The sequence below is a fragment of the Grus americana genome, chromosome 19 (genome assembly GCF_028858705.1).
Source record: "Grus americana isolate bGruAme1 chromosome 19, bGruAme1.mat, whole genome shotgun sequence".
Taxonomy (NCBI): domain Eukaryota; kingdom Metazoa; phylum Chordata; class Aves; order Gruiformes; family Gruidae; genus Grus; species Grus americana.
Window position 1 is genome coordinate 3,808,590 of NC_072870.1, and position 19,022 is coordinate 3,827,611.

General features: G+C 41.9%; 1 protein-coding gene across 3 annotated transcripts in view; it reads right to left on the reverse strand.

The window, feature by feature from the left end:
- Window positions 1-19,022, reverse strand: part of LOC129215153 (sphingosine-1-phosphate transporter SPNS2-like) — a 139,613-nt gene that overhangs the window by 85,793 nt on the left and 34,798 nt on the right. For all 3 annotated transcript variants that reach the window (XR_008579920.1, XM_054847822.1, XM_054847821.1), the window contains exon 2: window positions 16,610-16,675. Coding sequence is in view for 2 of the 3 variants with exons in the window: in XM_054847822.1 (XP_054703797.1) it covers window positions 16,610-16,675 (66 nt within the window). In the remaining variant the exon portion in view is untranslated. The remainder of the gene's footprint in view (window positions 1-16,609; window positions 16,676-19,022) is intronic.

Below are 19,022 nucleotides of genomic sequence, written 5' to 3' on the forward strand. Positions count from 1 at the left end.
CCTTTCTGCGCAGTTTTCCAGGACATTCTGCACACGTGCTGTGGGCTTCAACCACAAACGAATGTTAGTGGGGAGGAAGGCTGCTCTCATTTGCCAGGAGGATGAAGCACCTACGCTCAGGGCTAGGGAAAGGGGTCCCAAGCATTTAAATAACCACAAACCCAAAGGATCTTTATTTTATTCTATTCTCTTCCTCTACTTGAGATTTTTCTCTTTCCATTGCAACTATGATATGAGGCACACACTACAACCGCATTCACAGAAACAAAGGTGAGATCTTTTGAAAAAAACTGGTCCGACTTTCCCCTGTGCCAGTACTAGGGCTTGCATGGCCTTCTGGAGAGCAAAATCAGAGGGCTGCTGAGGACTGAAAACTAACCTTCTATCTTTTCTGGCAAGTCCCCTGACCTGTGGCACAGCAGCGCAAGTGCCAGGCGGGCGGATGAACAGGCGGCCAGAAGCCAGGTGGTTTCTGTAGGGCAGGCACAGTTGTGTGCACCTTTGCCCATAAAGCCTTTTTGAACACAGCGTGCACTTAAGCACACCAAGAAATGACGGCCGAAAGCTGATAACAGAATAATCTAAATCCCTTGATCCCTGAAATCTGCACTGAGTACCATGAATTAGATTTAGCTAGCAATGAAATACTTTAAATCTGTTATTCTCTTAATAGGATGATACATCATTTGTATCCGGTATAAAAAGAAATAATTTTCCTTGTTTCTAATTTGAGATAGAGGGAAAAGACTGTTTTCTTCCTAAAATGAGGTTTGCCATCCTTCTTTACAACCGCACCACTAATCCTGCATCCTACCTCAGCTAACATTTTAATTTCCAATAATTAACTACTGTGCAATAGGAGTTATTCTGCCTCAAAGAGAAATCAATCTCGAGACCTACTTCCTGCAGCAGTGAGAGAACAGGAGAGAGAGGAGACACTTTGAAAGTACAGTGTATTACTAATAAATTCCTTGCTACATGTAATTTACCAACAGCAGCAGCTTCCTAAGAAAAACAATACAATAGGAAGTGCTTCCCCTTCTCTTTAGAGTGGAATCAAGAGCTTCTCATGCCACAGTACTCACGGAAACTTGCTAAAAAAAAAGTTCATCTCATATATTCTTATCCTAGAGCTTTTGTCAGATTTCAGGTTTGTTTGGGTTTGTTTTCAAAAGGAAATCCACAAATAAATGACTATTTCGCAGTCGGAATGCCTTGCTAACCTCTACACGTGAGCTCCTAGTTGCTGGTTGCGTTTACAAAGCGGGAGAAACCCTGCAGCAACCAAATATACATTTCATAAATACACTGTACATACAGCTAGGGGCCAGGCCAGCTAACTCAGTTACAGTTCTGTTACAGAGCGAGGGATTCAGGGAAGGCTGGTGCACAAATGCTGGGTTAGCTAGTAGTCTCAGCCAGAAAGAGACCCTCGGCCATCGCCTTCCACCAGGACCGCAGGCTCTGGGGGGTTTTGGAGCTGTCGGTCCCAAGGGCTGTGCTGGTGGGAGCTGAGGAGACGCCGAGAGCGGCAAGGAAAAGCTACATCAAAGCCTTGCAAAACCACACGGCTCTGCCTTGGAAACGGAGGACACGCAGCTCGTTGCTGACATTCTCCCCAGGCAGCCGGTGGGAGTGATTGATTTCTTTTTAATTATTATTACAGTTCTTTAGGGGGCTGTTGTAGCATCTATAGTGGGCTTGGTGAAACACATGCTCCCTCTTTTGAAGGGAAAATGGCCATAGTCTCATTTTAATTATGTAGTTGGCTATCAACTAACACAGCACTGACAGCCTCGTTAACAAACATTTTCTACTCTGGCCAGGACAGAGGCATGAAATGAGACTTTGCTCTCAAGCTTTTAATGTCTGTCGTTGACATCCACCAAAGTTGTCCTACTGAGAGTTAAAACTGAAGACACATCTGCAGATTGCACATTCCAGAAATCCCTTGGGAAAGCACGTAAACACACAGCAAACGGACAGGAAACACTTTGGGGTTAACGAGACACCACCAGTGCACCCCAGATCCTGCTTCGGTGTTATCACCACAGTGCAGGGGCAGAGCACCCATGTCCGGACAGGGAAGGACAGCAAATCATATTCACAACTTGCATTTGTACATGTGCAAATAAAGCGTGTCGAGGTTTGGTAGCAAACTCCTTTCACACCGTTCTTCTGCAAAATTGTTACCTTTCCAATTCAAGCCGTGCATCTTCAAGACTGCTTTTAGCAGGCCAAGAAAACGGCATCTTTTAAAATCAATACAAACTCAATACCTAAGAAAATTATCAATCTGAAGGGAAAAAATGCTGACTCATCTCTCTGTATTGTAGCTAACTTCCATCACAGAGGTCAGTTCAGATCTTTCCAACTAACTTCACCCTGGTCCTACGCTGCCTGCCTCTAGTTATCTGGAGGAAGGCAAATATTTGACAGATTAAACTAAATTTGAAGGGATGAAAATACATTACTTCTCATCACAGGAACTTCAGGAGGACATCTGAAATATCTGATTTTTATTCACTTGCTCTAAGATGCAGGCAGCACCAACAAGGGGTATTGCTCTTAAAATCCTGCCATCTGCAGCCTTATGCTAATTCACTTTTTTAGGAATAGACATCACTGTGGAATGGGAATATGCTAAAATCCACAGAAGATATGGATATAAAAGCAGTTGTGGGTAATTGCTTTTGTTTGATGTAAACCCAAGAGCCTGGGAGTCTCTTATTTTCCTCAAAGTTTTTCCTCCAACTTTCTCCCCTCCCAGGGATGTTAGTGCTTGGTATAGATAGCGTCCCATTTATTCGTGGAGGAAACACCTAAATGTCGCAACACTGCCCACCAAACCCTCACTTGTAAAAAGCTGCTTGCTGGTCACAGAGGGAATTTCGGTATTTTGTCCTGCTCAATTGCCTACTTTTTTCTGAGCTGCCTGTAAAATACAAGAGCATCTTGTCCAATGACAGCTCTTGCTATAGAAGCTACCACCCATTAGGGACTGGACCAAAACCACACTAAATTTACAGAGGAAATCTGTGGTGCTGACTGAGTTTCAATTCAAAGCAGCAACACAGGAGGAGAGAAAAGCATCTCTCGATGGAATCTCAGTTTCTCCTTAATGGCGGTGTCCATCTTTCTGCCTAAGGCACTGGCAGTGAATAAATAATAACAAGTCCCCCAATAAAAGATCTTTCATGTAACCTCAGGAGACCACTTCATAAGAACACGAGAACAATAGCAACAGATCAGAAAACCATGTAGTCTTGCATCCTGTCTGTGACAGCGACAGCAATCAGATCCTTCCAAGGAAAGTACACAAAACTCCGACTCAGGCAGCTGAATTACTCAGCGGCTGGCTTAAGCCCTCCCTAGAATTATAATGTGTTATCCACAGAAAGATCTGGTCTTTTAAGCTCTGGCCCTGACAACACTCCTTGTAGCATTCATTTCCAAAAGCTAACTGTTCACTGGTCAGTTTTTGGAGTGCTTTCCAGCAAACTGACCTGTGCTGATTGTTTCTGGATTATGAGGAAACCAGAAAAAAGCCACGCGCTCTACCTTTTCAAGACATTCATTACTGTATGTGCTTTTACATTACTCCCCTTTATTTTTAAGAACAAGCAAAATAATAATATAGATTATCTTTAAAACTACTCTGTCAGAAGGAAGCGAAGGGCGTGCACGTGAAGACAAAATGTGAGTACGCGCAGGGGCCGGGGCTGGCTGGCTGAATTGGACGAGACACGTTGGCCAAGAGTGCCGTGCGTGCAAATGCACTTGCTGTCTAGTTTCATTATGAGTCACGAATTCTGTAAAAGGCAAGGAAGGAACCATTTGTGCTCTCACTTACCCTCTGCCCTGAACTAATTCTTACTTGTTTTATTACCCCAGTCATTACGCTTGCACAGCCACAGACACCGCGTGTTTAGATAAAATCAATTCACCAGTAGCTGCGAGGACCAGGAAATAAAACGCTGACCCACTAACCTAGGCCAGTTACAGTACAGCGTGGGTCAGGGAGGAGTCTGGATGTGCCAGACAGCAAGATCTACCTTTGGCAGAAAACAAGGCTCTGGCCTCAGCAGTTACCACGCTGCCTTCTCTTGCTGATAAAGAACATCAGGTAACTCCAACTACGCTTCGCTTTGGGACTGGCATCTAAACTGCAAGAGACAACCACCAAACCCTCCGAACAAGATCCATTAGCAAGCCAGAGGTGTAAGGAACATGATCCCATGACATCCAGAACAGCCTGAACTCCCGCAGCTTTGAGTGTCCAGCACGCTTTGGAGGGAGTCTCATCATCATTTAAGAAGCAGTGGTCTGAGCACAGGATAGGGGTGGTAACTACTTCCTACCTCACATCCAATTCTACGTGATGCCCATCAGCACTTAAACAAGTCTCTGCCAGGGTACAGAGCCACAGGCTTGGCCATCTACTTTTTCAAATGCCAGCAACATTTCGATAGGCTTTTGTACCACAAAGTAAATACAAAGAAACATTGCTATCGACTGCAATTTGCAATTATGTATTGACTAGTAGGACAAGAGAGCTGACGAAAGAGCAGGCCACAAATAAACACCTACAATGACAAGCAGTCTTCATCCTACAATGAAGAAGGATCACAGAGTACGTAAGAAAGCCTCTCTCACAATTGTGAGTAGCTAGTGCTATTCGACAGAAATTATTCGTTGATTCAATTTTGCTGGTAGTATTTAGAAATGCTCATGACTCTTGCTGTTATAAATGGCAATTTAGACAAAGAGGAAGTGTTTCAGAGTGGCTGGGTGGCCTTCAAAAAGGGAGAAATTCATTTAAGGAAATTGTTGAAATACTGACATATCCCGATGTTTAATTTGCCATGGTTTGTAAAAGGAAAAGGATCATAACTACACTGGAGAATGAATCAGGTCTCTGTCTGTCTTACAGTTGTTATTTCTAAGATTATGACCCACATGAATTTCTAAAGTGTCATCCCTGACTTGCAAAGACACTTTAGTACCAAGTTGAACTGTAGCTCCAGGAGTGAGCTTTGCAACTAAACTTGCACCTGTGGATAAAAGAACACAACCTCTGTAAAAGATCCCGGGGTTAACAGTCAATAGCCATGGTGCGTGACTGGATGCTGTTTTAAATAATCGCTTGTTTTAAATTTCTTCTGCCTAGTATCTTTCTGGAAGAACGCGTACTACTGGAAAACAACGTACTGAAATGAATACTGCAATGCGCAAGGTTTGCAAATGCGATGCCTTCATGCATCATCAATTACATTAATGGAAAAAAAAGAAAGACAATATTTGGTGAATCCAGGGATTGTTGACATATTAAAAAACCCCATTTCAATCAGGCCTAAATATGGAGAAAGTGAGACTGATGACTGAGCAGCGGCCCATCTAAAGTCAGTTCGTGTTTAGCACCTATTCCATTCCCTTCCCTAGACACCACACCATCATAAATGTCCCAAGATGCCAGCTGAGCTTCATTATCAGCAGTCCTGTGCAGCTGAAAACTGAACCTTGGGGGGAAACTTGCCATGGCGTTGCCAGCAGTTTGTCTGGTGATTAGACAAAAGAGTCTAGTTTCTGGACATAAAGAACAAGTTCAATAAGTACAGACAAGAAAAACTAACATGTCTTTGATATACAATGCAAACATTTTCTGTGCTCAGTGTGTCATTGACTGTGTTGTCCGAGTCATTGGAAGGTATAATGTTAGCAGCTGGTAGGAATATCTCACTGGGGAGCTTTTAGTGAAAATTCGACATCCATTGTATAATATCCTGCATTATAACCTCTGTTGCCATAAAACATCCTCAGTGGAAACAAGGGCAACTTTGGACAACTTGCTTTTCAGGAAAATCTGTTCTTTTCTTTCAGTATTTTCTCTTTGTCTTGCCACCCTGCCCCCAAAATATGACATATTTTGTATCGTATTTGCTAATAACTTGCCATATTATTACATCCATGGGTTTCAAAGCAGTTAGCACGCAGCATGATTGCTATGTTAGCCAAAAAGCTGGAAGCAACTGAAGGCTCCGGATGGGTAAAACAGAAATGAAACCACCTGCACCTTTCGGCTGGGTGCAGGGTGCTGTGCAGACCCACACTGCAATGGAGCATGAAGACCTCACCCCCAGCGACAGGTTAAATACGTATTTGTGGATTTAGCCTCACTGATCTTGTGAGGAGCTGGAGGGTTGTGTTTCCAAAGCATGCGGAACTCGTGTTTGACTTCACGTACCCAAACCTGAATGTCCCTCGTGAACAACACACTAACGTCCTGTGTGCCCAGGGCACCGGACAGCACAAGAGCCAGAGCAGAGCACTGCTCTACTAGATTCCAATTATTATTGTAGCCACATCTAAAACCTCTGTACCTTGACAGTCACTCTGCAGCCAATGAACTCCAAGTACCTTCAGCAAAATGGCCAACTTGCAAGGCTGGTGTTTTGACAGCTTGTGACAGACACTAGGGAAGCTAAACACCTTTAAGAGGTAGATTTCTTTATAAGAAGGTCTCATAATTTTGTAAGAAATACAAAAAAATAACCCTTAGAGATAGGTCCTCTTTCTAGGCCTACATGACTAAGCAAAAGCAACCACATAGCTGATGACAGTTTCAGCATTGTGAGCTATATACCTTGGATTTACACATTCCAACAGTGCTCTTACGTGGGGGACATCACATGGGCAGAATCTTGATGGTGGAAGATGTCAATTTAAAAACAAAACGGGGGGGAACAGGACAGGACCAAAACAGCAAAAATGATGAGACATTTTCATGTTCCTGTGCTGTAATTTTACCTTCAAGAAGATTGATAAAGGAGGTGGATTTATCTAGTCAAATACTTGCGTGGTTCTCACCGTAACAACTCTTTACATCAGCCCTTCTGAACTAATATCTATTTTTAATATCAAGTTTTTAAAGGATCCTCAACTCAATCACTAATTTTGAGCTTGCGATTTACCCTGGGAACAATTTTGCTGGTGGAATTAGTGCCACTTAACTACTTTGATTTGCAGGCACAATTACTAAGTTAAGCATTTACATATCCTAAACTACACCTGTAAAATGGAAGGCTGCCATTTCAAAACAGCCCATATGCTAAAACTGAATGTAACTCAGTTCAGTGGCACATGGATCTCTAAAGCACCCTGCACATTCCAGAGGAAGGAAAAAAAAAATCCACAACTTTTTTTGTGGCAAAGTTATTCTTTAACTCACCCCATCTTTCTTACATGACTCATTCTAGTTAAAAAGGCTCTCATGAAATAGCATCTTTCGTTGTCAGACCTTGTCAATGATTCCTAGTGCTCAAAAGGTGTGACCAAGGGCACTCAGGCACTTTTATTGTTATTTATATTGCCAGGTAGGTTGGTCAAAACCACAGGATGCTGAATATACAAGCACAGAGTCAACAGCTCACACCATCAATTGCTGGGGTGACCAGGACCACTCAAATCCCCAGGTGGGTAAAGGCAAGGTTAAAACCAGTATCTGTGATTAAGGCAGAATTAAGAACAAAGTATTTGGAGCATATTTCAAACATCCTTGAAGGAAAACAAAACAAAACAAACCCAACACGCCAAAAACCGCCAGACAGTCACATCCTATCCTGAAAATTTCACTCGGCCAAAACTCTTCACAAGATCAGTTTTAACAAGTGCTTCATCACAGGCTTACAGGGTAGGTGATCACCTTGCCTCTACAAACTGATGATCTAGAGAAGAACGGGAACAGGGAGAAGGCCCAGAGAGCACCTTGGCCAATGCCATCAGCAGAACTGTAAAAAGAAACCAAAGCTCAAACTGCTTTACCTGTACTGCCTCCTAATTCACTTTCAAGTCTACCCCAGTAGTAATTTATTGTAACCAAGCATTTAAAATTAGTGTAGCTCCAAATAAGCAAATTAAAGTCATTATAACTTCTTAGTTCTTTAAGGCAACTCTTTGCAGAAAAGGTATATTACTATTAATGTTCCCAGTTCAAAACCACTGTCCCACAAGAAAATAAATTAGAGTTGCCACATCTCCAATTCAGCCCATCTACAAAGAGCGAGGAGAATGATGCAGTAGGAGAATATGTAAAATAAATCTTGCTTCTGTAAACATTAGTGGATGAAAAGGTTGGAAGGAGGAAATGTTTAAAACTGTCCAAATGTTTAATTAGGAATAACCTGACGTATAACTGAGTGGGGGAATAAAAGAGGTCAGAACTGAACTTTCCATCTGAAAACATGGAACTGAAACATCCTTTCCACTGAAAAACAAAGCACTTCCCTGCTTGCAGCAGCAAAGAACACGAGAATGTGTGTGAACCTCTCCTCCTACTATTCATTCCATCAAATAAATGTTTAGTTTTCATCTGAGATTTAAAAACCTAAGCCGTCCTCAGTCATTTGACTAAAAGTTGAAAACAACAGACAAGAGTTTTAGCAAAAAACGTACATTTGCATTTTTTGTGAGAACTAACTTTGAATTGGGGTAAGTAATGGACTATGGTCAGTAATATTTTGCCTCCAAAACCAGGTTCCCTGAATAATCTAAGCAGAAAATTGGTCTTTGCTCTATAACCTTACATTAGCATATAGGAAAAATCCTGGAATATTTGCACATATTGGGGGTAAGAAGAGCAGACTGGGAGATTTCTTTTGAATTGGTGTAACAATACAGCATTCATGCAATTCAGACTTACTTGTGTTAATTGGAATCTAGTTCTGCAGGCTGGTTACACTACTGAATACCATGAGGAATGTTCACTTTTTAGGTAACTGGTGCCCTGGAATTCATTTTCAAAGCCAGGTAGATGTGTCTACAAATGAGTCACTCCTCCTCAAGTGCGTATGGGTGTATACATGGGAATCACTGAAGCCTGTACTGAAATGGAGTTGCTTCTGCCTGCGAAACACCACCTGTTGCAGCAGCTTGTAAGAGTTAAATAAAGGCTATGGTTCCCAAAATTGTGTTCCACAAAGTAACAGCAAGTTCTTTGCAGCCAGCCACACAGCAATGTTACTATTACAGTGGTCTGATGATAAATCGCTATAAAAATTTGACTGTAAGGATGCAGAGTGGTCCGGGCCTCAGCCCAAAAGGTTTGAGAAGCACTGGTTTGGAGGAGAAGCCACCTGGAACTCAAGACAGGACATCAGAGAAGCAAAATCATCGTGTGGACTGGTCTGAGACCCCAACATTCCCACTACTACGAAAACACCCTGGCACTTCCAGAGTCTACGAGATGCCTGCTGTATTACAACAACGAACATCAGTGCTCTTTGTTTCGTTGCAAGACGGTACCTTCACTGCTCCAGAGCTCCTTCACACTCTGTCAAGACTATTTGGTTTATCCAAATGATCTCTCTCTCTCACAAATCAAACACTTCCTCCAACAGCAGTGCTTCCAACTGTACTATATTAACTTGGAAATCTCCCAGCAGGCACAGACCAAGCCTGACCTCTTTATCAGCTGATATCAGATCCCTGTATGAATATAGCTGCTTACATTTATCACAACACGGTATGTTGCTCTGCAGAACTGTAGGTTTGTGCTCTAAGAAAATGAGAGTTCTTCAGGTGTGGGAAGCAAGACAAAACCAAAACAATCTTCAAATAAATCTTTTAAGGGAGAACACTTACGGCTCCCCTGGGATGAAGCATATTAAATATACAAAATATACTATAAAAGTTAGTTCTATTTTCTCACTTGCAGTTCACAGAAGACCCCAATCCAACTTCCCTGAAAGTCAAGGCAAAAACTCTTCCCCTCTGGGCTAACACCTTTAAATTGAGCCCAATAGGTATCAGTAGCAACTGTATGTACAGACCTAGATCAGGGTAGAGAGGAGAAATACAGGGCTCCTTCTGATTTAGACCATAAACAAACAGTCCTCTGGTCACCACACTTGAAAATTAAACTTACAGGCTCAGTGAAAAGCAAGAATTAAAGCGAAGTAGGTTTTCCACTTACTACCAAAAGCTTTTAGTGTCACTGCAGAGGGGGAGGAAGAAAAGCAAGCTACTCGTGAGGTACTGAATATAAGTACATACCCCTCTTCCAGCAACTAGCAGCCATTAGATGTCTAATAATGGCATTAAAATAACTGTTAATTGAATGCAAATGTTCACTTCCCTCTTTCAAAATTCCAGATATGGTGTTAACTAAAAAAGCAAAGGCAGCAAGACTAGCCTTTCTGAACTATTTGTGCATGAAACACAGTACAGTGCAGATGCCTGCTACGTGAGATTGCATAGCTGGTATTAGGAGGAAGTTGTTGTTTAAAAGAATTACACAATACCAACAAAAATCCCATCTTCCACTATAAAGAGCTTGAATGAAATTCTGAGGTTTGAGGAACATGTGCAGGGGGAGATGGACAGGCTATGTTAAAAACTGTTAGGACTTTGGGTGGAATGATAACTACTTCTCTAAAATCTGTGGGAAACCTTTCCCCTCATTATTATAATAAATTACAGAAGTGAACACAACCTTGGCAAGAGGTGCTTGAACTACAGCCTAAGGGAAAATAGGCCAATATCTACTTACAGAACAGACATGCCACAGGCAGCACAAGCCCAAGTTTCTCTTGCAACAACCAGCCCAAGCACCTGCCCTGTCTGAAAGGCCAATAGTTAGGACAAACCTTCCTTCTGTGAAGCGGGAAGACAAGATGTGAAAATGAATTGTTATGTTGTGTTAGTGGTCATGCAGTATCATAAAATCAAGATATTAATGAAGACAAGCCAGGCTGGAGAGTTTCCCTGTTCTAGTGGCCTGCACTCACTTGCTGACACGTACCATAAAAAAAAGTGCAACACCGGCTCAAGCATTTACCTCCTATCAGCAGCAGGCAAGGACACGTTCCGCTCCCTTTCCCTTCCCTGCCCCTTCTCCCCCACCAAAGATTATTTACTTTGCAATCTAGGGCTGTCCAGTGAGAGCGCACACTGTAAAAAGCAGTTTTATAGTTTGGTCCTTGGTGTATGGGGGACTGGGCCTGGGCACAAACGCATTTTCCTATAACCTGCTCACTGATTCGAGAAAACACTTCCATTCTTGATTGCAAAGGGATTTCCAAATAGGCTTAACTGCTTTCATGAATCAGCCCCTCAGATTGCTGTGACTTCTTAGCCTATCAGATACTATTCTAGCACACAGGAAAAAAGGATCGTCGGAACTTGTAAAGGACTTACAATCGTCGGAACTTGTAAAGGACTTACATGGGAAATAATCAGGCTCTGGACTATCTCAACTCACTCTGCCTTGGTAACTAAAAGACCTACCCTTATCACGACATTAATCAAGGCTCATTGAACACAGAGCCCTGCTTTTTCATCTTTATTGCTTAAACTGTAGCTGTCCTATACAAACCGCTTAATCCCTAGATCAGTGGCATGCTACAGACGGCTGGAGAAGTTCAGAAAAAATGATACAAAATCAGGTATGGAGGAGAAAATGGGGAAAAAGATTTTGCTCATTGTTGATACGACTTAGAGAATATCCTTCTGGCAGAAAGAGAACTCCACCTTGTCCTGGCATTCAGAGCAGAGTAATGCCAGGGAAGTAACCTGGATTTAAGAATGCTTAGCACGCTTGGGGGAAGGGAAGATGACAGTGGCATGACCTGCTCTGGGTAGGACATGGTGGTCCAAACCACTTGCAGTCATAAATCAAGAAGAACAACTACAAAGCATTCTGTCTCGCATTCTGGATCAGACATCCGAGATACCAGGGCCATGGGAGGTGCTCTGGTGTACGAAGTCATTCACTCAAAAGGAAACCCCATGAATTTTAAATAGAAAACAGGAAAACGTCCAGAATATGAGTTCCTCTGTTCTAGCAAGAAGAACAGTTAAGCAGGTGCAGTAGGAAGTGAAAGGTGAAGATTTGATTCAGTTATGCATAGCACAGATGAGGAGCGAGACAGTATCTACTCAGGTAGAAGATGATGGTAGAAAAGAAACACGTGGCACCAGCAAATCATGTAATACACACATATTCAAAGTTGGCATCCAGAAGAGGTGGTCTCTGTGTGGAATAAATAAAAAATGTTAGAGCAGTATATGCTATCATCATAAGCCAATGACAAGAAGATGGGAGTCAAAGGGAGTTAAAAGAAAAACCTTCAATTTAGCAAGTCTGATTTATCCCATCATTGCATTCCACTATTTCAAGTCCCCTACTCACTGCACATGCTTATAGCTGGGTTGGTGCAATCACAGCACACCAGAGCTGCTAACAGATTTGCAAGATTGCAATCTTGTGCAAGGTTACACTAGGTTGGCTCAGGAAGTAGGGGAACTCGAGTAGGTAAAGGTTTTGCTTTTCAAATGAACAGAGGTTTTAATTGGAATTGACCCTTACAGGAAAAATAAGCCCATAATACTTAAGAAAGTACCTGGCATTGCTAGGCTTCCTGGGAAACCAGGGGCTGAGAGGCATTTGGGAGAACGCCCATCTCTATGTGAGAAGAGACAAGTTCTTTCAGAGCCCCAGCTATCTATGATTATTCACCTTTAATGAGTCCTTCCAGATTTGTCGCTTCCTTACATTTCCTTGCTTCTGACCTTATGGTATAAACTTTTGGTTACCAGGGTTTTCTCTAATGACATCCCTATGCTCTTTCTGCAGACAGACACTTTCCCCCTCTGCATTTCAGTGGAATCCTTGCCATACCCTCCATTTGATGCCTCACAGTTTCCACTTGCAGAAGTCCCCACTGTTTTATGTGCCTTCCCCGGAGCTTGAGCTGCCTAGACTAGAAGATTAAGGTGCCCATTAACAAGGACCAAATCTCTGGGTCTAAGCATTAACCTAGTTGAATGCTGCGTGTTCAGGAACTGGACCGCTGTTCTCATTCTGGCTTTGCCTCAGACCCGCTGTGTGACTTTGGGGAGGTCATTTCTCCCATCTGGCTTTCTTGGTTTCCCCATCTGTAGAAAAGGGCAAGCCTCATTATCCCTGCCTATATAAAACATCCTGAGATCTACAGAAGACAAACTGTATTGAGAGCCAGGCACTATTATTATCAGAGCTCTGGTGTGCTAAATAGACACTGGCAAGAGACACAAAAGCAAAATAAATGCAATGGCAAGGAAAGCAGACAGAGCAATAAAGCAGAAAAATTGAAGAAAGAAGGGGAAAAAACCTAGTGAAAACCAGAGTACAGCTCTGGGGCACTACTCCTGTGGTCTCAGTATATATGGAAGGAGAACACTATTTTGATGCATTTCTACAAATCCAGTTGTCCATCTCCTCAGTCTTTGTGTTTTTAGAGGCCTGTAGTTTTGGTGAGTCCAAATTGCTGCTCCTAACTCCACACATAGGAAAGACTTTTTGTATCATTTGGCTTAGAAATGTATTGACTTACTACAGCTCAAGTAGGCAAGGAGATGCTCCATCACCTTTTGAGATCAGCCAGGATTATCCTTTCTCCAGCTGGAAAAAGCAACCAGTAAGAAATGAAAAGAAGAAAGCTTGGATGCAGACCTGTAGGACAGTTAAGAGAACTTAACTAATATTTATACAGCTGTGTACGTAGTGCTTTAAAAAGGAAGATCAGCACAGAATTATAGCATCATCAAGACATAACTGAGGCTCTGGAATCAACATAGTTATATGCCTGTTACTCTACAATGCTACTGAGCAAGCAGCAATTGCAATCCATCTGTCAGTGTGTCCTTCGCTGTCACTGGATCCTTGCTGCAGAGACTACCACGTTCTGCTCCTTTCCATTATGGATGAGGCTGGAGTGTCCCTGTGATTTTTCTGTACAGGGAGTTACAGTGCCCCTCTAACCAGTTTTCATTATATCTCCGAGGCAAAGAGCAGCTTGTATCTTGGCATAAATAAAAAGATGACAAAAATTCAAATTCTGTCTTTGCAATTCCTAAGAAACCAGTCACCGTTGCTTTCCAGAGAGTAGCAGAAGCTGAGAGTATATGTACTGGCTTTTGAAAGTTTGGAGCGAGAGCTATGAGATTGGCTGTGCTGCAAAGAACGGGTTATGGTGTGAATGCAGGGTCATACATGGCCTGTGGTAGATTTCTTTTCCCCTTGCTGTTTGAGTTTTCAGTACCATCTCTTCCTAAAACTGTGTGCAGCCTTGTTTCTCAGTTAAAAGGATTTTCTTTATCATTTTTTTGAAGGCTGTTTGATGAGTGATATGATTTGCCAGTGAATACTACATTTCACTCCCCCTCATTAACATTGTAAATTAATTTAGGACTCATTTAGATGCAGGATTAACAACCTGAGGACTAATCCAGTCTTTATTCAGAGGACATATTCAGGATGAGCAGTCTTTCGTCTCACATCACTCAGCAGGACCATCTCTTGGGAATAAGATGATATTTCTGTCTCTCTGCTTGCAGAGAAACTGTTCAAGGTTAAAGCAGAGGTCTGAGAGACATCAGTCCTGGTCCCAGCTCGACTATTGGCTTCCTCTGCAACCTTGGTCAAACGCTTTTACACTCTGCATCCATTTTCCCCAGTTTGCACATTTAGAGAGGTCGGACTTAGAGAACTGACACAAGATTAAATGTAGTGTTTATGGTGGTTTAGCCAGCGTGTTTTATTTCACCAGGGTTAAGGGTACATGGGCCATGGGCCAGCTGCCAGCACAGAAACTTGTGAAGCTGAAGTAATACATTTAGTAAGTTTTCAGCTATGCGCACCCAACCTTATGTGAAATGGTGTTTTGTTTTGCGAGCACTCTTTTCCTGTGATGGCACTGCGATTAATACACTATTATCTATATTGCAGGGGCAAAGCCAAGCTGTCAGTTTTCAGATCGGCAAAAACCCAAGAGAAAATGTTGGTTTTTTAAAGCAACAGTTATCAGTTACAAAATTCTTGACACACTCAGCAGCAATCTTGCAGTATCTCAGTGATGCTGTTTTCGGATGCCCTGTATGGTTGCTAGAGAAATAAATAACACTTCTTGCAATTAACAAATGAAATGCCCTGTTGGAGCTTAGCTCTTACTTGCTGTCAGTAAATCATCTGCAGAAGGATTTCATCCACTGAGGGGAATGAAGATTAAATATATGCTTTGGAAAGTGTCGTTTTCCACCAGAATATTTTCTTGAAGGCACTTCATGTCTAATGATACATTGAGGACCTGTTCCTCTGAGTACAATAAATAAATACAAATAATTACTGTAGAAAAGAGCCTGACGGACAACCAGTGCCACTTTGGGCATAACTGATTGATGCTACTTATAATCAGTAGCACTTGTAAAGCTCAGGCCTTCTGTTCTGGACATGTGCTGCTCACATCAGCTGAGCTGAACTCTGCTGTCCCACAAGGAGAGCATTTTTAAAGCCCTAATAGAAACTGTTATTAATTGTATTGCAACATTACTAAGAAGCTGTAACCACAGATGAGGACCCTGCGGTGTCATGGGTTGCAGAAAATAAAAAGGAGGAGATACTGCAGTGGTTCATGTAGTTTGAAATCAAAGGCCAACTGACAGAGCTCCAGAACATTCTCAGCTCTACTGTGAGCATAAAGAACGAATGATTTTATACACTTTATTGTTGGCTACGGTTTCACGGACAAGCTCCTGACTGGCATTTGGTATCCACTGTGATAGCATAAGAAAAAAAGCATGGGGAAAAAAAGGTCTTTCTGGCACACTATTTCTAATCCTAATTGAATTCTAATTTTTTCAGAGCTGTAATTGTTCCAGTGTGGCTCCCTCAGACAGATGACAGTGAGAAGACAACCACAGCACCACAAATCTATGACTCCAACTTGTAATTCTGTAGGAAGTTTCCAAACCAGACTGTTTCTCTCCTTAAAATACTGCATTTGCTCTCTGGCTAGTCCTTTCAACTCTCCATAAAGATCAAATGTGCTGTCATAACTACATGAGACTGCTACTCAATGTCATCAAACTGAGCCCGTTGCCAAAGGCACTCCTCTAGTCCACCTCAGGACCAGAGGCCAGAAAAGCTGGGTTTGTCCTGGGGTTGTACAGTTCCGTCTCCAACATTAAAATGTTTGCTGCATTAAAAAGACATCACAATTGCAATAATCCTTCTTCCCTAAATACAAGGAAAGAAATGTCTGAAGCTAACAGCATGAAAATCTGAGGGATATTGTTAATCCATGAGCTATCAATGAATGTGATGATTGTTAGCCTTTCCTGCAGTTTTCATCCTCGGGTACTTGTCCTGATGAGTTTTACATTTTCATGACACACTGTACTCCCAATTACTGTACATTCAGCAGATTCTCTGTAGAGTACATGAAGGGCATCATACATCACACTTATTACCGACCTACAGAGAGTAAAGAGAAGCGAGAACAACAGGATCCTGCTGTTGGTTTATCATGAGTTTTCTGATCTAGGGAAAGTAGCCATCTCCTATTTGAATTTAGTTGTCATAAATTTTGGCTCATTCTGCCCTCAAGTCATTCTGAGCCCTGATGTCCTGCCCACCAGCAAATCAAAACCAAAAAACCCCTCATGTTCACTCATCTTCCTAGTAAGAGTATATTTCACGGCCAATGTGCCCAAGGGCCATAACTGAAGAAATCTGAAAGCACCCCTCTGAGAAGAGGGAGCTTACAAAAACCAGCAAGAAAACAAATACTCTTACCTGTCTGTAATAAGCCAGCCCCACTGTCTTTGACTCCAAAGTGCTGCTGGATGTCTAGTAACACACCTACAAGGAAAACAGAGAGAAGAAACTCAGTGCCTTCAGCCTTTGAAAAGCATACAACTCAAACCTTTTGTGAAGCATTAGCAAAGCTTCAAATTCCAGTAGTTTAGACCCATAACTTCTAAAGTTTGCACATTGGCTTCTTTACTACACATGGACACTCAATAGTTTTGGGCTACCTCAATAAAAGCAGAGGCAGGATAGATATAACATCGTGCAAAGAGTTTGGGAATGAAATCCTCTTGCATGAGAAACTGGTCTTCCCTTTCTACTTAAATGAGATCAGGGTTTTCTTTTTGTTTGTTTTCTGCAGAATCCAGATACCTTACTTCTGTTATTTCACAGAAATATAGGGAAACTGATTCTACACCTTAGGTGTGTCAAATGGTTTGACAAGACAGACAAATTGAATCCAAGACAAGTTTTAGCAAATCTCTGTTGGGAGGAGATGTGACACATTGATAGGAGCAATGATGGAAGTTTTCACATTTAACTGGTTCTGGGGGGTTCTCATTTCCAGAACAAATGTAGAAAATAAATTTAAAATAGTTTAGTAAAGGTTGGTAAGTGACCAAATGCTTAGCTTTAAAGCAACTACAAGGAGAACCAAAACCTTTTCTCATCCCTGAACCACCAATATATTAATTGGCATAAGCAAAATTAACGGGTTTTGTAGTATTTACATATTCAGACATGCTTTTGTAACCAGCTAGCCACCAGGGAAAAAATACAAGAGAGCTTTTATACCATCTTGGGGTACACACATTTGCCAAGCTGTAGATGGTCCAGTTGTGTCAGATACACAGATCCATAGGCCTGAACATTTGTCTAAACAAACTGCACTCTGACTTCTTGGGTCTGGAACAGAGACAGTTGCTCTCTAAATATCTGGGACTTCCATATTTAGGCTACTGTCTTCCCCAAAACTGAGGATGTGCAAGTTTCTTTTTTTAAAAATGAGAAACACCAGTTTCCAACTATACTGAACATCTATAAAAGTTCACCTCCAGTTCAAAATTTTATCCGAGGCTTTATCCAAAGTGACACTGCTCATCACTGCACGTCACAGGAATCAACTAAGCACCAACCTGAACTCACTCCCCATAAATATCTTAGCTTTTGGGACTGCTAGGATCACACTAAATGACAAACACAAAGAGATGAAAGACCCAGAGATAACTATTCCCAGAAGACATCTGGGACAATGCCAAGAAAACAGACATAAATTAAAGGCACTAAAGGGGAAAAAAAAAAAAAAAAAGACACAGAGAAGGAAAGAAGGGAAAAGCAAGAAAACTCATTTGTCCTATTCCACATTACTTGTACATCGCTGTTCACTCAGGGCAGCATTCAGGTTGTCTTTAGACTACCAATATCTGCCCAGTAATATTAGTTCAACCTCCTACAACAATCCCCACTTCCATACTCTCTCTATCAGACTGTTTAGCCCCGAGCAGAGAAGGCTCCTCGGGGTGGGGAAGGGTGTGAATCTTATCAATGCATATCAACACCTGATAGGAGAGGGGGTAAAGAAGTCAGAATCAGGCTCTTCAAACTGGTGCCTGGTGAAAAGATGTAAAGGGCACAAACTGAAATCCAGGAAATTCCATTTAAACTTTAAAAAACCCCTTTTCATTGTGAGGGTGGTCAAACACTGGAACAGGTTGTCCAGAGAGGTTGTGGATTCCTCAACCCTGGAGATATTCAAAACTCAACAGGACGCCATCCTGAACAACCAGCTCTAGTTGACCCTGCTTTTAGCAGGGAATTTGGGCTAGATGATCTCTAGAGGTTGCTTCCAACCTCAATTATTCTGTGATTCTGTGATATTCTGAAGTATTAAGTGCCTGATTATATTCAGAATGACACAGTGTTGCCCTGGCCTTTCTTTTCCTTTAGAGCATTGCTGTCTACTATAATTCCAACAGTTCTTAGCTTCCTCTTGGATAGCACATTTACCTCCATTTTCCAATTGCCCTGGCATTTCTTGGCTGTCCTTCCCTCATTTGCTCCATTAATAACTGAGATATCATTATCCAGGCAATATCCGATGAAGAAAAATAAATTTTGCATTTGCCTAGCAAAACCCTCTGTGGCTTAGACAACTTACATACTCCTCTTGGTGTCCCACCCTTTCACAAAAAAAGTTCTCTTGCAACCCAACCTAGAAACCTTACTTAGCTTAACCAGCTCTGAACACCTTCAATTTGTGCTCCATTATTGGATTATCTGGTTGGTCCCAGACTGCCCATATCAAGTGAAGCTCAGCAAGTCAGAACAACTTGTTGGTACTATAATCCCAATTTTATAGAAGATAAACCCATCAACATTCTCAAGAAGAACATGGAAG